The sequence below is a fragment of the Scomber scombrus genome, chromosome 5 (assembly GCF_963691925.1).
Source record: "Scomber scombrus chromosome 5, fScoSco1.1, whole genome shotgun sequence".
NCBI lineage: Eukaryota > Metazoa > Chordata > Actinopteri > Scombriformes > Scombridae > Scomber > Scomber scombrus.
In genome coordinates, this window is record NC_084974.1 from 25,118,044 (window position 1) to 25,143,245 (window position 25,202).

The following is a 25,202-nucleotide window of genomic DNA, read 5'->3' on the forward strand; positions in this document are numbered from 1 at the left end:
CGAGGTTTAGTGTGTTTCATGATGAGTTTCTCTCTTAAAGCCCTGAAAGTAAATACAACTGCAGTGGAACTATTTAACAATATAGAAGGTTATGATTTAAAGCCCTAACCCTTTTAATTTAATTCACTTTTAACTTTATTTTATTTATTGTTATTTCATTTTCATATATAATTTGTCTTTTCTGTATGCATCTGTTCCTTCATGGCAATGTAAATATCTTGGGACCATGCAAATATGGCTTTAAAAAAATAAATGAAATTGAATGAATTTAACTAAATATCTTTAAACGGAAGTGAGTGTAGTTTTTAGCTTGACGTCATGGAGCAGAGGCGCATGCGCAGTCAGCTGACGGCGGCCGGTCAGTGTTTGTTTTGACAGCTGTTCAGCTCGAAGCTGGACTCGACTGGAGAGAAGAAACCACTTCATCACCTTAACTTCACACGTAACCGTAACGAGCTGTACAGAATTCTGGACATTAACTAACACACGCCGGGACTATCGAGGTTAGTCAAGCTGAAAAACAAAGAAAACCAAAACAATTTGTCGACAAAGTAAGATTAAATCTCATATGGTCTACTCCCGGCTCAGCTAACATTAGCCTAATTTTACTATAGGTTGTTGCATTGCATCTGTGCAGGGAGAAATGTTGTCCGTCCTGCTTCATTGCAGATATTAACTTTGAGTGGGTTGTGGTTGTTTTCCAGCACACTGACTGAAGATGTGCGCCGCTGTGTATGTCCTGTCCTCAGTGACAGGCTATGTGCTCGCCTCTGCCCTGCTGCTGAAATGCCCCACTCTTCTGCACCGGAGAAGGAAAGAGCCTTTCTTCAGCAGGCACATTTCTCATCGTGGAGGTGAGAAAGCAGTGATACTCATCCTGATCTCATCCTTCGCTAAAAGATAAAGCTCTGTCCACATAGATGTCTAAATATTTATAGGTGGACATTCCTTCAATGGTGGAGAACAAGAGAAAATTTGATTTCTTGTGATCCCTCTTTGGAGTTAATAATAAGTCTTTTCACACCAATGCACTATCTGTACAATATTGAAATATTTGGGTTTTTTTGCATTGTAGGAGCAGCTGAAAACCTGGAAAACACTATGGCAGCTTTCAAGCAGTAAGTAGAAAAAGCTCAGTCATACTGACACAGCTGTTAATTTGGTTTATGCATGCGTGTATGAAACATAACCGGTGCTTATGCTTGTGATTGTGGAGAGTGTGCGCGTGTCATCTGAGCTTCGTGGTTTTCACTTTGTCACCACTGCTGGTTATGTTTGTCTGTCTGTATCAGTTTACACAGCCTTGCTGTTAATGTATGTATGTATATCCATGAAAAGTGAACTGCTGTATGATTTTATTGAATGTATGTGATATACATTTCATACTGTTTGTCCAAATATCACTGTTTGTGATTATTTCTTGACTTCAATGGTGAGCCTACAGCTGAAAGGTAGTGACTTTCTCCAGGTATAGTTTTATATATGTGTGCTGTGTGTTGGTTTATGCAGTGCTGTGGATCTTGGCACAGACATGCTGGAGTTGGACTGCCACCTGACGAAAGATGAACAGGTTGTGGTTTCACATGATGCCAACCTGAAAAGGTCCACTGGCATCAACGCCTACATCTCTGACGTGGCCTATGCTGTAAGTTGCTGCTCTGCAATATCTATTTAATCATTCCATTTCAACATTTAACAGAGAAACAACTACTTAACTTAACTACACAATACTTCTATGTTCACTCATAGTGTAACTTTAGTTAAAACCAACAAGTGAAATGCTAGAAACCAAGAATATTTTTGAGAATTAATCTTTCAACTTCTTTTTTATGTTGAGAATATATTTATGAGGTAAGAGTATTGATGGATCATGTGCCTTGATCAGGTGAGAACCTTACCCAGTCAACTGATCATGTCACATAGTGTACTTTTGCCTGATTTAGTAAAACAGATCCAGCACAAATTTTCACCGAGTCAGTGGACTAATTGTTGTTCTCTTTTTTGTTGCTGTTCTGTAGAATGATCAAATATGTTTCCCAGCTCAGATCTATGTTTTCCTTCAGAAGCCACTCATCATTAAGTCATTTGTGTGTGTTTGAAGGCCAGAGATCATATCATTTTATCTAAAATGAAATTTGTGGAACTACTGTTCCCCTCTTAGTGTTGCTTTGGCCTTGTAGCATAGAGCCGCACATAGTTCTTCACATTAATCTTGCTCTGACGTGTCCTTGCTGGATTCCTGTCTTTATATTGGCCGTCATTAAACTGAACCCTTTAGTCACACTACCTCTGTATTTGACCTTACAGACTCTGACTATACACTGTATTTTTTTTAACCACTGGCTATTGTGTGCTTTTTGCAGGAGCTCCCTCCATACCTTTGCAAGCTGGGTGTAACTTTTCAGAGGGGTGAGCATCTCATATTCATGAGTAGTGTAATCAGTTCAAAGCTAACAACACCTATGCATATGCTCAGCAACATCAGTAGTCAGTAGTTTTTGTATTTAATGTGATGTTTGTGAATAGGATCAAATGACAAGGATCTATGTTGTGAATGTATTTAGACGGCAGTTGATTTTTGTCAGACAATTTATTTTTAATTTGCGAGGGAGCCTGAAATCACTTGCTAATACACCCCCACCTGTCATATTCAATATAATCGGTAGCTGACTGTTTTCAACTCGTCCTTGTGTGTACAGAGTGTTTCTGCGAGGGGGGAAATGACAAACGCATCCCTCTCCTCAGGGACATCTTTGATGCATTTCCTAATACCCCTGTCAACATTGACATCAAGGTCAACAACAGCACGCTCATCAAGAAGGTTTGTATGTATGTGTGTGTGTGTGTGTGTGTGTGTGTGTGTGTGTGTGTGTGTGTGTGTGTGTGTGTGTGTGTTTGCTGCTTTAACTCTTGCAAAGCAACTCTCTTTTTATGTTCTTTTAACATTTGTTTGCCAATGTTACATGTTGCATACACACAGGATAACAACTTTGGATTTTTTCATTGTGTACCAAAAGTTGTAGATGAACAGACATTGAGAAGCCATCATTGGCATAGTTCAAGGTTTATTTATTCATCCTTATAAACATGGAGACCATAAGGCTCCCATCTGTTCAACCAGCACTGCCCCGGTGTCTGTCTTTTAGACAAAAAAAGTACATCAAAGTACCGAGGCAAGTCTCTCAAAAAGCTGTTCATAGGCTTTATGCTCCTCAGTAGCCAAAAACTGAAAGATGGCAGCATTTGAGTGTAATATAATAGACATGGAAGAGTTTTGTTTGATTTTGCTCACATAATTGCCGTGTTGTGTTTATGTTTTTTCTTTGATGATGACTCATCACTCCTGCAGGTCTCCGAGCTGGTCACCAAATACGACAGAGAGCACCTGACTGTCTGGGGCAACGCCAGCAACCAGATTGTGAAGAGGTGTTACAAAGAGGTACGCTGACATGAGATGCATGGTCTTACATTTGCATAGATATCATGCAAGGTCTTTTGTCCTTGTTCACTTACAGACTGTATTATGTCCATGTCAGAAAATGAATCTCTACTGACAAAAAACAACAGCCTACCACCTAATATCATTTTCATGTAATACTGGGGTGAATAAGCTCCTGTAGGCAGGAAGAAGAGTACATGTGTTATTACCAATATGTAATATAGTTTAGGATGCTCACTGTATATAAAACTTTGTATATGGAAACATTTAAATATAACATATAAATATAAAAATTGTATTCACTTGTTTGTTAGACTCAACTCAATTTCTTGACAGATACATCATCCCAAGAGTCCTTTTTGAAAGTACAGACTCATTTTCACATAACACTTCATTAGAAAGCTTGAATTAGAAAGGGAGCTGACACCAAATCCTGCTTGTGTGTGTATGTGTGTGTTTTGTAGAACCCCCGTATTCCAGTGTTGTTCAGCTTGCCCAGAGTATTGCAGCTCCTAGGCCTCTTCTACACCGGCCTTCTCCCCTTTGTTCCCCTCAAGGAGCAGTTCCTGGAGATCCCAATGCCCTCTATTATTACCAAGTAGGTATACACCGTAGACTGTGTAAAAACACACAGAAATAAATGTGTTAATGTGCTCCTCAGGGTGTTGTACAACATGACACAGATACAAGTCAGTGAGATACAGCAGTAACAGCTCCACCAGAAGTAATCAGTGCCAATCTGTGAGTAAGCAACATATGATAGCAGTAGTTCAGAGATCAGGGATTGGTTTACAGAGTTATGGACTTTTTCCCCCCTCAACTAAGGTTCAAGGTTTTAGTGAGACTAGGACAGAGGATTGAACCATAATTCTGACTCAGACTATGAGACTGAACAGGAACTAACCTACTGTTTAGAAAAGATGTTTAGTGCACACGTACTATCACAAACTACTAGAACAAAATCATACTTGAAAGGTTCAATTGGCATTAATACTTTCCAGCTGCTACCCATTCATTAACAAGTCTTTGAATAAATGTTACAATTTGATCACCATTTATAGTAAAAGAATTTACTTAAATAGTGATCTGGTGTTTGTCTGAGTGAACAATGTGCGGACATGAGTTTGCAGGTCTGTTATTGACTTTGAAAGCCGTAGTTTGACAAAACATTCCAGTGCAAGGTCCACTTGCTGGAAACTTTCCAAAGCTTTTATACACATCTTGTGGCTTTCATCATCATGTCTGACTCCAAAGAAATACACTGAACAGAAACAGGCTCCAGATCACTGAAGGTCCATACCGAACTACACAGTGGCGAAGGACTCGAGAATTTGCTAATAGAAAATTAATCTGAATAAGCAAGTATCTTTAAAAAAAATTGTGAATGATAAAGAAGGAAGATGGTTTGAAAACTGATAAGAAAGTTTCACACACCATATTATGTTGTTCTCTTTAGTTAAATGTATTTTAAAGTTTTTATTTATGTTTTAAAATTTGCACAAAGGACCCGTCGTTCAAGGGTTAGTTGTACTGACTGCTCTCTCTCTCTGTCACTGATGGTACTTTGCAGTGTGACCTTTCTGTCTTGGTTATTGCGGCCACAGTGCAGTTTGAAAGATGATCTCACTCACTGATTAAGACGTTGCATGACACACTCATACCTCTTATACTGGAGTGTGTGTCAGGGAATCATAAAGATCAAGGTCAAGAGCAGATTACGCATGCCGAACATTCATTAAAGATTAAGTGATTTCCATTATTTCACTTATGTTATGGCCACTACAGTGTTTATGTTGTACTACATGATTACATAATGCCACATAGAGGCATTTCACCCTCATTGTTGTGTCGTATGTGCTCAACAAGTTATTATGAGACTACGTGTCTGTGTTTGATATGTACATTTTCTCTCAGCCTACTTCATTTACATAAACTTTAAGTTAATGATTTATTTCATTTCCTTCAAAGAATTTCAGCCTGCTCCAGAAAATGTGTTGACATCCACTGTTGTGGGCTGTACAGTATTTGACCAGTGAACATGTCACTTTGTAGTTATTTTTGGAACTCCAGTAACCTGTAAAATACTAAAAGTGCATTTATCATATTTTTGTATACTACAAGACTTCCTTCCACTTCATGCAAAGTGTCAAAGTGTCACTGTGGGAGATAGATCTATGAGATTAAACTTTTTGACCCTTTTCTATGTGATTCTGCAGACTAAAGGATCCTGGCAGTTTAACTAAGAGTCAACGATTCATCGCCTGGCTTGCAGACTCGTAAGTCGTTCATTTGTCTGAATATTGGAAATAACTCTATCCCCTTCATTTTAACTTCAGAGTGGCGTCTGTGGAGTCTGTCTGTGGGTGCCTTTAATTCACAGTTTTAAACAGTCAAAATGTATTTTTTACGTCTTTCTCTTTAACACTTAACACATTTGATTTTAATGTGAAATATTCAGAGGCCTCATTACAAAATAATACACACGTATGATACTGTGTGACTATGATTAACACTTTTATCATTTTACAACTAAACTTGTACAGTCTTGGTCATTCTGAATATTCTGTCTACTTTTGCTGTACTTAGTTTCTCCCTGCTGATGAGTGTTTATTTTTTTCCTCATAGCTTGCTGATGAGGAAAGCTCTGTTTGAACATCTAACTGCTCGGGGAATACAGGTACGTAAAACTACCATGCTGTGCCCTCTGTGGCCATACTCACAACTGAGAAAACAAGTTTTCTATAAGGAATCTTGAATACATATAAAATGATAAATGTATATTGCGAAGGTATTATAATAAACAATAGTGACATTAGCCACTTCTATTTCAAGTAAATGTATGTGCAATTTTTTGCCTCCAAACCCTGTTTTACAACTTAATTTATTAAATTCCTTTTTTAAATATAACAGTAGTAGTAGTAATAATAAACCTTTATTTATACCTCATTTACAATGACATTGAGACAAATTTCAAAGACAGAAAAAGGAAACAATAGCAAAAAATAAATAAATAAATGAATATAGAAATAATTAAATAAAAATATTATAAAAACTACAATTATACAAAGCAAGTACAAGTAGATGTTGGGATGTTCGAAATCAAAATTTTAAAATGTCGGTACAAGTGCTTTTAATTTAAGGAGGTTCTGCATTAAGTTAAAGCCAGTCAGTAGAGCAGGTTTTGTAAAGTCCATCTTTTCTATAAAGGTGTGTACCATAAGCATCTCCGGAAAAATAAATCTTAAGGCATAGTAATAAACAAAATCAAGAAGTTTGAGGGTTGAAAAGGACTATAAATGACATCACCATAGTCTAGGACTGACAAAAACTGCCTCGACAACCCTTTTCCTATAAGAAATGGGAAAAATGATTTTGTTTCTGTAGAAATAGCCAACTTTTTGCCAGAGTTGACACATAAGATTATAAGTATATTAAATGTTTACAGTTAAGAGTGATGGCGTGAATATACAGTAATGTGTTGAAGCTTAGGCGCTTTCCCCTTTATCATCTTTGCTTCTAAGAACGACAGAAGAATTTTCCATAGTATACAATAACAACAGTGAGCCTGTCTGTGTTTGGCCTAGATGTAGAAGTGTAATGGCGTAGTTAAGTGTGGTTACTGGGTAATGTCCAAGATTCCTTCATGCTCAGAAATAGGTTACAGTGGTTGCTAATGAAGTACAGAAGCATTCTTGAGCCTTGTGTGACGCCCTCCGCTGTGTGTTAACCGTACGAGTCTTGCATCTGGTTTCAGGTGTACATTTGGGTGCTGAATGACGAGGAGGACTTCCAGAGGGCATTTGACTTGGGAGCCACAGGAGTTATGACAGATTTTCCCACTAGGCTTAAAGACTTCATGGACCGGAATGGCATTTCTAAGCCCCAATGACCTGCCAAAATCTACCTCACCCCCTCCCCACCCCCCCAACTCATACACAGACACACACACACCCACACCAGTGATTATCTTTCAACCTGACTGACCTGCCAAATAAGTCCCCCCACACGTCCACTTGTACTGCATGCATTCCAGCGGGGCCACTCGCACAGTGTGTTTTACAGTCAGTAGGGATCACCGTCAAGTTCTGCAGTGATTTAAGGAACCAGTCGTTGCACTGATAGCACAAATCCATGTATTTTAAATGCTAAAACACTTACAAAGCCCACAAACTGCTATATGGTATTATCTCCTTTCAGTTGTTTTCTTTGTCCTCTTGCTGCACACACAGGCACTGACATACACATACACATACAGCAGTATGAGATTTATATTTGTATTCTACAGTTATTTAAACACATGGTCCTTCTAAAGTGTATCTGTAACATGGGACAAAATGGTGACTAAAAAGGACAGTTTGCAAATCTTGACTTCTATGAATGAATGCTTTCAAGTACGTAACTGACAGTTTGCAATATAACTGCATATTATGCTAGGATAAACACCAGCAGATGCAGCTGTAATATTAATTAACTGAAGCTGTAATATGAATTAATTAATGTAATATTAATTTTGCGGCTGCGTTATAATGCTTGGCTGTGATTTTTTTCCTTTTTTCATAAATTGAGACAGTTGTTAAATTATATATGGTGCAGACACAAGCCCCTCAGAGAGTTTTTGTTTCAAATCAACATGGGCAGTGTGAGTACTGAGGTGGGCAGCGACCACTGGTGTGTATTTGAATTCAGCCACAAGCAAATCAAGTTTAATGTGCATTGTACTGTAAAGAATCAGCTATTTTATGCTGTTCTTAGAACAATGGGTTGTATGTTGCATAGCTGTGTTATAGGTTTATGTGTAGCTGCTTAGTCTAGAAATTATTCTGAATCAAATGAACTGACTGAGGCGTCACTTGTCCATTTATTAACCTGAGAGAGCAATTTGTACAACCGACAATGCTTCATTGTGTTTTTGGTATTAAGTTTTTCACATGTGTTAATGTGATCGTAAACGGTGTTAATCTTCCTATTCAAAAACTTTTATATTTTAATGTGTGGACTTTTAAGTGTACTGTCAAGATATCTGAGGTACTGATATATGTTGGTTGATTGCTTTATTGCAGTGATTTGAAATTGAAATGTATTAAAGACAGCAGTTGTCTAGTGATCCTTCGCTGTGGGTGTCACAGTTTGAATGTGTAAAGATCATTAGGATTATTATACCACTCACAGGCTTTAATCCAAACCTGTGACCACGTAGCGAGGGTCACTAATGAATGTAGGATTGGTTGAATGCACTGTATGTTGTTTGATATTTTACAATCAAAACAATATTGTGGTTAGATTTTCTTCATCAGACATTTTTTATTTTTTGTGATGTTAAGTGAGTGAAATATGCACAGGACTGGTGTTTATTTTATACCTGATGCTTTGTTAATTCAAAATAATTGTTCTTTGAGAGAAATGCTTGTGATCTACATGTTACAGATCTTACAGTAATGAATATAGTATGTACAATATTTTGATTACATTTTCTGTGCTGTACTGAGTATGTTTGTTTTGCATGCTGAAGAGATTATTTGTCTGGCTGTTGGGACTTTAACAGAACCAGTTGTGGGACGTGGCTGCTTGGTTGCCTTATCCCACATGGAGTATTAGATTCAATGAGAGATTCTTGAAAAACTATTTTTTCTATAACAATAAACACAAAAATATTGTCTTACGTGGTGTGTAAAAAGAAGATTTCTAGGGTTGTATGTGACAACTTTGCACGGTTGAATTTACCTAAAAAATATCACTTTTCCATCCAGTGTTAGCAGACAGACAGCAGGTGGCGCTGTGGACCGGACTCATTCAAGAAGTTTTCCTTGTATCAGAAAAAATGATGATGCTCAGCATCTTTTGTGACATAAAAGTTATTCGCACACACCCTTTATTCACCACATGTTTGTATGTTTGTTTATTGAAGACCGGATAGGTATTTTGTGTCCCTCTCTTGCAATATATTATTCGATAACTACTCTCAGCTCTGTTAGTTTCTTCCTAGATAATTCAGTAAAAGAGTAATTGGTTGCAGGCTGCTGCTCTCAACCAATAAGCGTGGTGTTGCTATGCCGTATCTGTTCACTGATTGGCTGATCCGCCTGTCCTTCATTCCTCAAGTCACTGTCCATTGGGACGTTTGCCAAAGATCGTAAACTCGGCTGTCAAGATACTTCACCTCCTCCGAAGTTCACCCGTATGATGTTTAGTGGTAGAGTTGTTTTGGTAAGCGTAACAACTTTCTAGCATTTAGGTGATAAAGTCCAGTGTTGCAACTGTTTATTTTAAATGAAGAAGTTATACATACAAGTACATTCGCTCATTTTCAAGATGTCTGTGGTCCAACATGAAACAAACTTCTGTAAAAACTGAACATGGTGCAGTTACTAACAGGGTAATAACACCATACCGATGGTTCTATAATTCACTCAGCAGCTAATTAATACAAAAAATAATGCATTAAGTGGTACATTTTTAACCTTAGCCATCATTTAGCGCATGCGCGACACGGGGTTTTTGATCATCGATAAATGTATCTACGTATTACAAAAGTACAAGTAATAGACATGCAAAGTCACGCTGCTAAACGTCTCCATGAATCAGAGAAGACAGTCAATTTGGACAAAAACGGACTGACTAACCATAGGACTCTCTCCTAATTATAGCACGGTTTCTCTGCGGACACGGAAGTAAGTAGGGTTGAACCCTCTCGCTCCGGCTGGCTGTCTCCAGACTCTCTTTCTCCTCCTCTTTGAAACTCTGCTGGGCATCGTTGCGCGTCAAAACATTGCGTCTCTGCAGGACTTGCCAGGGCCGGAGAGAGAAGAGGAAATTTGCCTGGGAAGGAATGCGAAAGGGGGGTTAGGATTGGCACTGCCACGAGGAAAACGAGGAGGTGCGACATTTTCCAGTCTACGTGGAGATCCGTTTTTTTCTCCCCTTCAAAGGTAAGATGATGTCTTCTGCGTTATTTTTTTATTTAATGTGGTGCATTTGTTGTTACGCACTGTTTTCATATCGCTCTATGAATGTTATTTCAGCGTCGATGTTAGCCTCTACAGGCTGTTCAATACTTAGTCATCGATACAACTTTTAACACAGACTACAGGTACAGGTACACTGTAATATTCTCATAATATGACAACTTTATCGTTATTATTATTATTTTACATCGTGACAGTATGTATAAGTTGTTTGTCATAACTATTTTTAATGTTTGGACTCATGTTTTCTTCGTGTCAGGGATGATGAGCTCTCCTCTGCAGCGGTGCTACCATATCTATGTGTTATTATCATTATTATTAGGGCACATGTTGTTTGTGATGGCTCTCCTGCACGTATGCGCCATCATCCATGTGCGCGCGCCCGGCTGTGGTGAACGTCATAGGGGATCAATGCGGGTTATCATGTATCAGTACGCTCATGTGATCATTAAGTCTGACGTTGGTCACCTGATTCTCATGGATCTGTCAAAGTCATTGCAGATGCTAAAGCCTGTCATGGGTGTGTGTGTGTGTGTGTGTGTGTGTGTGTGTGTGTGTGTGTGTGTGTGTGTGTGTGTGTGTGTATGTGTGTGTGCGTGCGTGTGCGTGTGCGTGTGTGTTTAGTATTGCTGAGTTGAGGCATCCCTGCCATCTGTGCTCCGTGTGGTGGCTGAAGTTCTGCCCCAGATAAAGTGCGCCACTGCCTGTGACCCGATTCACGCCAATAACCACACACACACACACACACACACACACACACACACACACACACACACACACACACACACACACACACACACACACACACACACACACACACACTGACACATACTGTAAACCCTCAAGCTTTTCTCTACAAGTCAGTGACAGTTCGGCTGGCAGGTGGAAATGCTGCATTCACCAGAAAATGATGTCCACATGAGGGTTTAGGAACAGACACCGTTATCAAATCCCAACTTTTACACTTTTTGTGATCTGTTTTCATTAGAAAGTGCATGCGGACAGTTATTGATCATGTGAGAAGTCGATACACAGGGATCGAAGATGGGTGTCAGAGAGTTGCAGGCCTTGAAAGGTGATCTTATACAGACAGGATTAGCATACATTAACAAAAGTTGTTTATGTATTGTGCCTACGTTCACAACTCTGAGAAACGATAATATATGAATGAGGAATACATGAGTTACGAGCATAGTGTTTCCTTAAGGATTTCTTGGGCACTCTTTAAGGAAATATACTGGGGAGTAAGCATGTAAATACATGTGTTCTTTCCATACAAGATATTAAAAACACCAACAGAGGAAAATTAGAAGCAAGTACAGATAAAGCATGGCAACAGTAACCAGACACACACACACCTGGGATGTAGGATCGTTGCCTCATCAGTGAGATTTGATATAGGGTGGGTTGGTGGTGGTGGTGGTGGTGGTGGTGGGGGGCAGAGGAGTTTGTTTTTCTCCTCCAGTCAGTGATGTCATGCTGCTGTATGCTGTTGGCCTTGGTGAAACACTGAATGAAGAAGAGGATGAAAGTACATCAAGTACAGAAAATTATGTCGGTGCTTGTGGGCAGTATTGGACACACAGCTCATCCACCGTCGGAGGGACACAAACATCTTCATCCCTCTTTCTCTCTCTGCTTATTTAACTTACTCTCTGTCCCTGTCTGTCTCACATCTCTCCCCTCCCTCTTTTTCTTCCTCTCTGTCTTTCTCCTGCCCTCGATCATTGTCAGAAACAGCAACAGCGGCGGCAGCAGCGGCAGCATCAGTACGTTACATAACAAAGGTTTTTTTGTTGGGACACAAGGGCCCTTTTGGCTGGTGAGACTCGTGGCACGTAGCCTTTTGTGATGACACCCAGAAATGACCAGAATGGATGGCTCGGTGACCTCAAACAACCCGCAGCAGGACTGATGAATAGATAGAGTGACAGCAGAAACAAATAAATACACAAACAGGCAGATGGAGAGAAAGATAAACTGATAAAAATATGGACAAACACTGACGGCACAGGCTAACGTTGTGCATTTGTTAGAAGTTCTGCAGACAGTCTTACTTGTGACGTGTCTGTTTTGATAACATTTTCTGCTGCTGGAGCCTGTCTGGGGCTCTGCGATCAGTTTCTGTAGTCATCTGATCATTTATGCAATTTGTTATTCTGTCAAAAAGGTTTTAATAGTGCAAAGCAGGCAGCATGGATTGACTCTGCATCAGCCCACACATTATTTCCTTGTAAAATTATTTTCAAGCATGTCCAATGAGTGTTGTCCTGTTCTTGGAAATGAATTAGAAATTGTTCTTAAATGTCAAACAGCATCTCTCCAGTCTCGAACAGATAAAGTACATTTTCATCCTTGTAATGTGGTACTAAATCCTGCAAATGCTTTTTATTAAATATTTCTACTTCTGTACATTCTGTAGCCTTCTTGTCTTGTCTCAGTGAAGTTTTTATCTACATGGTAATTCATCTGTAAGAAAATGTGTATGAGATGAACCAATACAAGTTTTTGATTTTTGATTATACAGTATATATTATATTATACAGTGTCAGAGATATCATGGCCAAACATCTCAGGCACTGTAGCTAATGACTATTTTCATTCTCAATCAATCTGCTAATCATTTTTCTAATTAATCATTTGATCAAAAATACTCCCAAAAAAGTTCCCAAAGTCCAATTTGATGACTTACCATGGACCAACATTCCAAATAAAAGAAGAAGAATTCAAAATAAAAGTAGTAAATTGAGGTGCAGGAATAATGCATTTTTGGCATTTTTGTGTGAGAAATTATGTTTTAATGATTTTTAGTATCAAAAATAGATCTACAATTAATCGATTGAAAGAAAATTAATCCTCAGCTATTTTGATCATCAAATAAACATTCAAGTCATATTTTAAGCAAAAATGCAAAACAGTTGATGGCACCATTACATGTCTCATTCACCCATATTCATACACTGATGCCAAGCTGCTCATCAGAGGGAAACTAATCATTTTGGGCAATTTGGGGTTAAGTATCTTGCCCAAGGACACATCGACATGTGGATTGGAGGAGCCGGGAATCGAACCGCCAATCTTCCAAATAGTGGATGACTGCTCTACTTCCTGAGCCACAGCCACCCCAATTATGAAAATAACTGTTACTTATGGCTCTAATCAAAATGGTAATTGGTTATTGTTACTTATTGTTTAGGCTCTTACTTTAGAGATTATTACATTATTATAACAGTAACAGATATAGTTTTCATCTAAAGCTGCTGACAGGCAAAGTTTGACTGTCGTTGGGGCTTTATTGAAGCGATTCATCATTTCAGAGCAACTACAGATAATACACAGAGAGAACTCCACATGGATTATATATGACCCATGAGATGATGTGTAATATGTTCAATAGTATAATCCCTGCTGTTTAATGTTGGTCTGCTGAGGGCACATTAGTATCATGATGCACTATACATTTAACTGTACCAGCATCCCACATAGTTGGAGTAAACATCTTGTCTGTCTGGCCTCACACTGGCTGTGATCGATGTCTTTTTGCCCGTACACTACATTAACATTTTAATTGTTCAGCGAGTTTTATTATTCTGAGTGATTTATGGCAGATGCAGTATTAGAAGAAGAGGATTGAATTTAATGTAATTAAATTTGAAGCTTAAGTTTGTAGCCTCTGTTCCTAGATTACCTACAGTACCCAAGACTAATCACTGAGCTGTAATCAGGTTGCTCTGTTGCAGCTGTTGCAAATTTGATTGGGTATAAGGCCTCAACTAATAAATAGTGTCATTGTCGATTACATGTTTGATCGATAAAATGTCACAAAATAGAGAAAAATGGCTGTCAAAATGCCCTGAAGCCTCCACTGATGATGATGACTCCAGTGTTTTGTTTGGTCTGAACAAAACCCAAAGATTTTCAGTCTGCAATGATATAAAACAGAGAAAAACAGCTAATCTTCAACAACAGTTGGTTGTTTTACTTGAAATTTCACTTTAATAGTCAATATATCATCAAACTAGTTTGTGATTAATTTTCTTTGATGAATCAAACAACAGTTTCAACATTAATGACATATCTGTAGCAGCCAAATGTAAAAATATGAAGTGTGAACTGGTTTCCTGAATAAATAAGAGAATTGATCGTCTATCAGGGATGATTGTGTCTGGCAGGACTAGTTTCTAAATCAACTTCTTCCACGTCCTCAGTTCTAAAATGACTGAAAGGATAAAACATGCTTTGGGTTAAATATCAGTCTGTGTGTGTGTGTGTGTGTGTGTGTGTGACAGGGGTCAGTTCTGACAACTGTACTGAGTGTGTCTTTGTGCCCCGATCCCACGCCGCTGGCATCGAGTCAGAGGAGAGAAAACAAGTGCACGTCTCTCACTGCCTTATTTATTTATATCCACCCGGTCCTTCCCATTAGCACTGGAGCCTTTATCAGCCTCTGTCCGACAGTAAAAACAATCATATTGCAGAGCAGCAAAGAAAAGAGGCCTGTCTCTCTGTCTCTCTCTCTGTCTCTCTCTCTCTTTCTCTCTGTCTCTCTATCTCTCTGTTGTTTGTCCTGAACTCACAGAGGCCTCCTGCTCCCATTCAGTATTTTATTAGTTTTTCCAGATGGTTCACTAAAGACTGACAGGAAGAAGAGGAGACAGAATGGGACAGCATGTTGTGAAGGTGATGAAACAGCTCGTCTTATAGAGCCATAGTCCTGTCAACTATAAAACTGTCCATTTTATTTAGTTAGAAAGGTCATGTTGTCTATAAAATACTGAAAGAAAGGTAGGTGGAGTCGGCAGGTAGACGATAAAAGTCGCTTAGTCTTTGTTTTTGTGAGGCTTCTCTGCATCTTTATGAAAAGTATAGCAGTGGGGAATAGGCCTACGTTAAATTTATGATCGAAAGGATGTGTTTAGTGGCAGACCTGCACTGCTGAAATCTCAACACAAACATTATTACTGCACAAATAGAGAGCATCGGTCCTGAACCATTAAACTTCTCCTGTACAGTTAGTCAAAACATGCTTCTGGCCCCAGAGCCTTTGGGATGGGTTCCCAGGCCAGCTTGCTAATCTTCTCAGTCACCAGGGCACACCGAGCAGAAGTATTTTAAGGGCTCGGTCTATTTGGATATCATGGAGTGAGCAGAGCGTGAGCCTCACAGTTGTGCTAGGCTAAGCAGATTATCTCCGCAGCCTCGTAGACTTTAACACAGAATGTGAGCTGCCTGTGTTGAAAAGGCCTGCGTTGGTTGAGTTAATGGAAACAGCGACACATCAGTCTGTACCTGTAACTGAAGCCCAAACTACTAAATCGACCAGCTTGGACTCATTTTTGGCCACTTGGTAGATGTTGGTGTTGGTTTCCTGTGTGGTGGATGTCTGTACCGTGGTTATCTCGTAAAGCAGGATTTCTTTAAGTGTTCTCAGCTTGAAACTTGGAAAGTGAAGCCTCATGACTCAGCCTCATTAATAATGCATCACATCACAGCTTTTGGGGCTTTTCATAGGCACAAGCAGGTTGGGAGAATCTTCTGAGCCCGCAGAGGAGTGCATAAACCCAACAGCAATAATACACCTGTGGCTCCTTTTGCAACATCAGCCTCAAAAACTATGTAATCATTAGCCTGTCTTTTGTCCCTCTTGTGTTCAGGTGTTCGCCTCCCGACCCACCGCCCACCACGGCCCTCACCTGTGTGTTGCGGTGCTTCCCTTGTGAGCCGACCTGGGCTGGCAGTCCCTTCTTGCACCGCCCGCCAACTCCGCCCATGGTCAGAATGACGCGCTCCAAGACCTTCCAGGCGTACCTGCCTAGCTGCCACCGAACGTACAGCTGCATCCACTGCCGAGCTCACCTGGCCAATCATGACGAGCTCATCTCCAAGGTAACAGCAACAATGGCACCAGTGACTGTAGTGACTTGACCTCATCTAACACTGGTTGCCCCTGGAAACTGTTAGGACAGTGCTTACTTCATGTGCTGTTTAATCACAGTAAAGTTGTTTTGCTTTAGAAACAAGCTGAATTTACAGTGCATTTAATTTCCCAGAATATAATTTACAAGCATTAAAGGCAATTAAAGGACAAGCGCTGAAAATTAACAGAGGTGGAGAGAGGATGAGGCATCATAAAAATAAACACCTGTATGTCTGCGTCAGCCGCAAACACACGATTTCATGTGGATGGATTATGTTATAAGCTGGTTTGTGAATTGGATTATGAATGCACTATCACTTTTTCCGTGTGCGATTATGAAAACACAGCTCACCTGTACACAAAGACCTTCTGCCGGTCGTAACAACAGCTGGGTTACATAAATCGGTTTTAATGTGTTCTTTCTGTAGCAGCTTGTGTTGCCCTGCTAGGCCTGCCGGAAAATAACTACATTGCTAGTGGTAAAGCTACTTAGGCCACGCCGTTGTGTTATAAGGAGTGTATTGGCAGTAACTTGGGAAACTACACACCAATTTAAAGTAGACAGACATATAGATTTTGTCCACAAATAATACCCAAGCAGAAATGATAGGGTAGCTTCTTGTTTCAACATTTTCATCTCTCTTTCATCTTGTCCCTGCAGTCGTTCCAGGGCAGCCAGGGCAGAGCCTACCTGTTCAACTCAGTGTGAGTGTCCCTCTCTTGTTGTTTTTCACACCTACCTGTTTGCAAATGGCTTTGCAGCTGACGTTACATGACGCACAAAATGGCAGTCATATTGTTTGTGAAGCGCCAGTGTTGTGTGCCTCGGAGCGCTGTCATTATCAGCTGAATTGAGTGTGAAAATGAGGCTGTTTGAATCTATGCTCCGCGGCCTGGTGCCTTATCAGTATGCGCTGTGTGAGTGGGTTTGAGGCAGTGACTCATTCAGAGTACATTATACAGTACATGCAACTGAGCGAGTTTAACTTGAGCCATTTGGACAGACCACTTTTTTAAGACTTTTCCCTCTCGTTTCTTTCTTTCTCCCTCACTGCCCCCCTCCCCAACTGATTTTCCCTCTGTCAGGGTGAACGTCGGGTGTGGCCCTGCAGAGGAGAGAGTTCTGCTCACGGGCCTGCATGCTGTAGCAGACATCTACTGTGAGAACTGCAAGACGACCCTAGGCTGGAAATATGTAAGTGTCCTCGGGTGATTTGCTGCACAGCAAACACTACACAAACCAAATCCATGGTTAGGGGATGATCAACGGGGGGGGGGGGGTTTGTTATGAAAGCATGCCCTAATTTTATTTGTACCCAAATTATATTTGGACCACCTCCTTTCTCAGGGTAAGTGCAGCTGTAGCCTGAATGAGTTATTAGATTGAAGTCTCAGAAAAGATGAAGGCCAGAAGGAGAAGTCTTTATTTATCTTGTGTGACTTGTGATGGTTATTTGATCTCTTGTGGAAGTGAAAGACTTCTGATTTAGACATCTGATACTGTATTTATACATGCAGTATATTCCTTAGGTTTTATTGTAATATACTTTATAGTAGATGTCATAGCAGTAGTGTTATTATACTAGATTCATATGGCTGATTTTCATCCCAACTGTCATTGCTGAGTGTTAAAGGGGACATATCATGCACATTTCCGGGTCTATATTTATATTCTAGGGCTCTAATGGCCAATGGAACAACCTTAGCAACAAAGGTTACCAACAGATGGCCATTTGTGGGCATGTGTGAATGATCTGTAATCAGCACAAGGAGGAAGTACAGGTAACATTGCAAATGAAGCCCTGTCTATTGACTTGAGCATTTTACAAGTTCTGGACATTTAACCATGATTACATTGACATCTGACATTATAACAGTGTAAAAATAACAGAAAATCACTAAAAACATGATATGTCCCATTTAATAATTGTTGATAAATCTCGTAAAAACTTGCATTGCTGTTGCATTAAAAGCCTCACTGTGTAACTGTGGCTAAAATTAGAGCTATACATTCAAAGTCTTATTACAAAGCAGTGTTATAGCATGTCAAAATACACGTGCAGTATGTATTTAGTACAGGTAGTATTTTAGGTCCCATGGCAGGGTGAACTTAATAGGATGCACACATGCTAGCTGTCTTCATATATCAGCAGAGCTCAACATGTGCAGCTGTCAGCGGTGAACCCTGTCAGCATGGAGGTGAGAGTTTACACTATAGGGCGTGTGACTGTATCCTTTAGAGGTTAACATATACACACACAGACACACACAATATCCATGTTGTTTTTCTTCTGAGAGGGCTCCATTGACCATCCCTCTTGCCTAACCTCTAACATTCACAGCTACGTGTCTAACCTTAAACGTGGCTCTTCGACCATCCGGGATAAAAATAACAGTTTTTCTTATGACGCCTAGTAAACACCTGGTGAACCAGCTTCACAAGTAGCTACTTTTCTGGGTAGTTTCTATTCCTGTCCGGACCCCACAAGGCAGAGAAAACACATGCGTGCACGAGCGCACAGATACCAGATAGGACTCAATGGAGGGCTGCCATTAATGTCAGTTGCAGTTGTGTTGATTTTCTGCAGTCGTCAAAAGTTCTAGGGAGAGGCTTGACCTACTGCACTTCTAAACCGAGAAATCTGATAATGTGCCTCTGCAGCTCCCAACCGAAATAGCCAAAGACAAAACAAGGTACAGACGCTCCACAGTGAAAGAACATTTGTGTGGGCCCACTCTGTGACTCTCTGTGTTTTTATGAGAGGCTAACAGTGAGTGAGCAGCTTTTTCACATGTGGCTGTTAATAGACTGTAAGCAGAAAGCGTCATTGATGAGCAACTGCGGTTAAAAAAATGCCCTTCAAACAGTTTTAAAAAATAGGAGCTGTGTTGCAATGATGGCCTTAATATATGAAATGTTTAGTTAAAGTGGTGTTATAAATACATCACTTAAAACAGGAATATCATCAGTTATTTCACCGGTGGGTTTCCAAAAAGAGCTTTTCAAATTTGGATGTTGGTTTACCATCTTTGTCAGTTACGGTACTGTGGTCAGAAAAACACACACATTTGGGGATATGGGAGGTAGAACTGAATAGAGATGAGGTTGGATTAGCAAACAGCACAGCAACCACCAGCTGAGTGTTATCATGTGACCAGCATGGCTAAGACACTCAAAACAGATGCTCCTTAGCACCCCTCTGCTTTTAAATCTTACTGTTGATACAATAGAACCAATTACATATATTAGAGGAAGAGAAATCAGCTGTTGAGACCCAAACATCTTTTTTTTTCTTAAAAAAAAAAAGAAATTACTGTGTGTAAAAGTTAGAGTTTGACTTCAACTTCATCTTCTGTATCATGAATTTTGGTCTTTTAACTCTCATTACTTGTATGGTGCTGTTAATAAAGTGGAACTCAATGTGTGTTTAATATGTATCTCTGTGAGCCTCTGTAGCCTTTACATTAATATGACAGCAGAAGTGTTACGAGGTCTGACCTAGCACAATTGACTTTTTACATAAGAGTGACTCATGCAAGGAGGTATATGTCTAAAGGAGCTTTCAACTTACTAGTAACATTATCTCAGTCACCACAGGCCACTGACTCTTGTAGTCATACATTCAATATTTAGGTATGTGAAGAACATTCACAATTGTGATGTCATTTGCTGCACTTATTGATGTATTTTGCTTACAAGATCAACACTTAGTCAAGCTAATAAGCTTCTGTGAAGCTCAGACTTTGTCTCTGGCATTTTTTATGAATTCCATTCCTAGAGGAATTTTGGATTAGATGCTAGATATATTATCAATGCATGTTACAGCCTGCAATATTAGAGCAGACCACTTCTATGCTGACTGTTTTGAGAATGAAACCTGTCACCTTGTTGGATTTGCTTGAATATTAGTGGTCAGAGAGACATTTTTGCAAACATGAGGTATGGACATTCAGCCCGGTTAGAGTTTTGGTTCTGCAGACTCCTCTGCAGTGTTTAGTGACTGACGGTTATATAAGCAGCTTCCATAGAGCCAAAAGCAGAGACATGCCAGGACTGAGTCAAGGATTTTTATATGCAGCTGGAAAGACTGTCTTAAGCAGGGTTTTTTGTGCTTCTTGTGTCTTTTTCCTACACTATCCTGCTCTCGGTCAGTGATATAAACATGTCATTATTCTCTATCAATCTGTCATCTGAATGAAACGGTGTCTCTCTCTCTCTTCTGTCCTCTGTCACACCCTCCAGGAACATGCCTTTGAGAGCAGTCAGAAGTATAAAGAGGGCAAGTTCATCATCGAGCTGGCCCACATGATCAAGGACAACGGCTGGGACTGAGGGACAAGGAGCCGGGACACGACCACAGTGGAGGGGAGGGGAGGGGGCTGGGTGAATGGATGGACGGACAAATGGATGGGAGGGAGGGAGGTTGGGGGGTTGTGTGAGGTGGGTGAGTGTGTGACTTTGGTTTGGCTGATTTACCATTAACCTCTGTAACTCTCTGCCCATCCCTCCCTACCACAACTCTTGATGTAGACACATACACATATACACACACACACACACACACACACACACACACACACACACACACACACACACACACACACACACACACACACACACACACACACACACACACACACACACACATCAAGGTCCCAGACATCCCAGCTTGACAGAGAGAGACAGACTAGGCAGGCTTGTACGCAGCTAGCAGGACTAGGTGACTGGCCAGCAATGGTAGACGAGACAAGAGGTCTCTTTTTGTTACTGAAATGTGATTCGCTAACTCTTAATAAGGTGGCAACACTCCCTCTGAACCTGCAGGAACTTGTGTATGAGGTATTTTGACTTGTTTAACAGTAATGTTAAAACCAGTTATCAGCGGGTCACTCAGTGGAAATGTATCCAGAAGGACCGGATGAGCCCTGCTGGGGTTCATTGGCATAGCTTGAAGAGCTGATGGGCATTTGCCCTGTTCCCGACATGAATGAGATGACCTAAGATGATTATAGCAAATCCAGCTGATTGGGGCCATGCCAGCTGGGCCAGTGATGAGGCCTGGCACTGAGGCTTGGCGCAGAGGCCTGAGCACATGGGCGTTGGGTTGTGGAGGGTGGGGTGGGTGCAGGGATTGCCGCCCACCAGGCCGCTCACTGAACATGTAGGGAGGGGCAGCGGGAGGAAAGATCCTGATCCAATTATGCAGTGGGTTTGATGGCTTCTGGCTGGGATCCACTCCATGCCTTGCCAGGGATGCATCTCAGGACGGGGCAGGGTGGGCCGAGAGTGAAAGAGATACAGACAGACAGCAACCGACTTGTCCTAAAACCTCGCAGGAATTTGCCCTCGCAGCAGCAAGGCAGGTCGCCTGGGTTTTATTCACCCTTCAATACACGAGTCATGTAAAGTGATCTGATCTGCTTCGTGTATGTCTGGGTCTACCTTTGTTACTTGGACAGATAGAATTACACAACATAAGCGTGTCTCAGGTGGACAACTTTGGCTGGGATTCCCAAAGGTTTTGCGAGCACTGTGAGCATCTTTCTGCTGTTGTAGGTCAAAGCAAAGGTGAGAAGACTGCAGGCTTTGGGGTGGACTCATCAAGTGATTAGAAACCACAACCCCAGCTGCAAACAAATGACCTCCAAAAACTTTGGTTTGAAGAAACTGTAAAACAAATGGCCACAATGCATGACTGGTTTCATGGGCCGAGGGAAAATGCAACTTAAAAAGATAACTTTTTATGATAGTTACATGTTATTCACATGACCACAGAGGTGTATGCTGTAGATGCATATGTATAAAAGGTAATACTCATCACTCTTAGGCTCTCTTTCAGTCTGGGATGACTGCTGTTTAACTGCTGTCACACTAGTTCTCCACTAACTGACCAGAAAAAAACACTATGACAAACCTACTGGGCAACATTATGGCGCAATGTACTGTAAAGACTTTATATTCTTTGGTCCTTAATGCTCCAACATATGATTTACTTTTTTTGCCCAGTTTTAGATTTTGATTCTTGTTTTTTCCCCACCTCAGATAGCTTAGTAGATATTCCCTGTGCATCATAGGTCTTTGAGATATGACTCCTGGGTAATATTTGAGGTAACGTTAATGGGTAACATCGCTCAGGTACTATGATGGATAGTAACTCTGCTTTGCTAAGGCCAGGATCCTACTAAATGTGCTGAGTGTGTTGTTCTCTGATGGAAATGTATTATTTTTCAAATGAGAGAATCCATTACTCCCTCCATCCTGTGGAAATGCATTGTTCATGCATGCACAAGCTAAAACTGGTCAGTTTTGTGTCAGTCGTCATCATGTGTTTGTGACAAGAAATGCAATGAAACCTTGTGCTGTTAATACAACAATTAGTAACCACATCCGCAATCTTTCTGCAGGGACACAGAAGCATTACAGATGTAAACGTGATCCTGGTTTAGGAAAGTAAAAATAGTTGCCCTGTGTGTCATGCATTGTTTCCTGTTGCTGTTGCGAACATTGCCCTGGAAGTTGCCCTGCTCAAATCTCTCTAGTTACAACCAAATCTAAACACATTAACTCTTCAGTAACACTCAGCAACTGACTGCTCAGTCGCAGGCTGTGACATAAAACCCAGCACAACCAAAGAACCCACCCATCAACAATAAATTGACCAAACAAAAGATCTCATTTTGTCTGGGCAATGTGTTGCAAAAACAAGGGGGTGTGCATAGCTGAAAGCCAAGGTTGTGGATAGCCTTTCTCTGTGATATATATAATGCATTATGATTTTGTAAACAAAAGATCTTAATATATGAATATATTCTATTTACTGTATTCACCACGAGGATTACCATTCATGTCAACCTCTGTGTTACAGATTGTAAATAGTGTTAATGTATTGTGTTTTATCTATGATCCATATGATGATGAATGAATATGATTGAGGTCATGTCATGCTTTCTCTCTAGTACCCCACATTGGCTGTACAATACTACTTTTTTACTGAAAATGTTTCAATTTTAATGTCTTTTGTAAAGGAGGATGCTGATGTTGACTATATATCATTGGATCTTCATCTAATAAAATGCACCTTGATATCTGTATGGAATGTACTGTTTGTTTCTTCTGACCCAGTTGTGGTATTGGGTGTCATGCATTTTAAAGGAGTGCCCCAACGATATACAGCAGCATTTCATTAAGTTCTTTGCTCAATAATGATCAACAATGATGACTGGTCATATCAGACCAATTAAGGCTGTAGCATCAAAACACTTGGGTGTATTGAATTGAGCAAGGGTGTATTTTATTGCTTATGAATTCAACTTTTCACCTGCAAGAGGAATATGTTATTTCTTCTTTCACAAGTTGCATAGCTTTGTTTTAAAAAGCTCCCCTTAGAGCCACTGAGGATATTATATAACTGTTTTCATAGACTTTCTGTTGTAAAAAATGTGTAAAAGCTGTGGAGAGTCCCTTTAATCGATCAAGGCGGGCCTTGTCTGTGACACAGAGAACTCGCCTGAACCTTACATGATGTTATATTTCACTTTTTTAAATTAAAATACACAGATAATAACAGCAATGGTGACAGAAATGACTCAATAATTTTGATGTAGCTGTTTGTGTGAATTGGCCGTGCTGCAACTTAACTGTGATATGCAATGATGACATTTTATTGTCCCCATGGTAACAAGTGCATCATCTGTTACTGTAGGAGTAATAGGGAAAAAACTGTAGCAGCAGTAGCTTAGTTTCACCTCCACTAGTGTTTGTCATATCTTTATCCTAACTCAATACAGAAAATAATGTGAGGATGACGCTCATAATGTTTTTTTCTGTGAGACTACAGTAGATTTGAATACGTGTATATGTGTGTGTAGGAGGGTTATGAGTGGGTGGGTTAAGAGTCACTCCTGTTAGTCATACATTAATCAGGCTTCTCGTCATGCTTACTTTCCTTTTCTCCCTCATCGCCTTCTCTCCTTCATTCTGCTTTTCTTTCCTCCCCCTCATCTGTCACTATCACCCTTCCTCTCCTCCCTCTGCCCTATGCCATCCTCTCTTCCCCCGTTATGTTGTTTTCACTGATCCTCCTGGGATGGTCTCTCTCTGTCCGACTTGGCTAACCCACTCCAAATCTCACTGCAGCAGATGGTGCCATGTTTGCATTGGGCCAGGTCTCCTAGCAACCCTGTCTCTCTCTCCCTCTCTCTCTCTCTCTTTCCAAAAGCAGAGCAGTGGAGGAGTTGGTGTCGTGCACTGTCTGGGTCTTCCATTCAAGCCCACCCCTCCGCTTTCTCTTTGATTGACCTGACCGCCTCTGTGTTGATGTCTATGTTTACGTCTGATTCTCTCTGTCTCGATTCAAAACTAGGGCGGGGGGCTGAGTGTCTGGATTACTATACATGTGTAATGATTAAATGTGATGTGTAAGATAGGCAAAGCAGGACAAAGCAACCAATGTGACCACCCCGTCCCCAGAAACAGAAACATGTGATATGTAACCCTGTGTGACCTAGATTTTACAGATGTTCACGTATGTTGTGATGGCTGGGAAAGATCACATTTGGGTCATGTTGGGTTTAACAATAATATTCCCCACATTTATGGTATTTGCATCAGCTGAAACCTGCAAGTGTAAGTCTGTATATATACTTTAATTTTATTAGCATTTTTATCATGCCATTATTTAACATTGAAAAACCTTCTTACCACCTTGGGAGCCCTCAAATTAAACACACAGTCAGGTCTGCATGCAGAGACATGCTGAACGACAACATACAGTCTGCACTGCCCAGATACACAAACGCACACACACACACACACACACACACACACACACACACACACACACACACACACACACACACACACACACACACACACACAGAAACA

At 40.4% G+C, this 25,202-nt stretch overlaps 2 protein-coding genes across 2 annotated transcripts; both read left to right on the top strand.

The window, feature by feature from the left end:
- Positions 1 to 370: 370 nt before the first annotated feature.
- gdpd1 (glycerophosphodiester phosphodiesterase domain containing 1) lies at positions 371 to 9,078 on the top strand. Its single transcript, XM_062418985.1, has 11 exons — positions 371 to 503; positions 705 to 854; positions 1,076 to 1,118; positions 1,510 to 1,645; positions 2,364 to 2,409; positions 2,700 to 2,821; positions 3,350 to 3,439; positions 3,904 to 4,037; positions 5,656 to 5,715; positions 6,065 to 6,116; positions 7,194 to 9,078. The coding sequence occupies exons 2-11, from the start codon at positions 719 to 721 to the stop codon at positions 7,326 to 7,328; spliced, it is 954 nt and encodes a 317-aa protein (XP_062274969.1). The 5' UTR covers positions 371 to 503; positions 705 to 718; the 3' UTR covers positions 7,329 to 9,078.
- A 7,077-nt stretch (positions 9,079 to 16,155) lies between these two features.
- Positions 16,156 to 20,651, top strand: ypel2b (yippee-like 2b). Its single transcript, XM_062419509.1, has 4 exons — positions 16,156 to 16,287; positions 16,980 to 17,023; positions 17,405 to 17,513; positions 20,562 to 20,651. The coding sequence occupies exons 1-4, from the start codon at positions 16,171 to 16,173 to the stop codon at positions 20,649 to 20,651; spliced, it is 360 nt and encodes a 119-aa protein (XP_062275493.1). The 5' UTR covers positions 16,156 to 16,170.
- Positions 20,652 to 25,202: the final 4,551 nt, after the last annotated feature.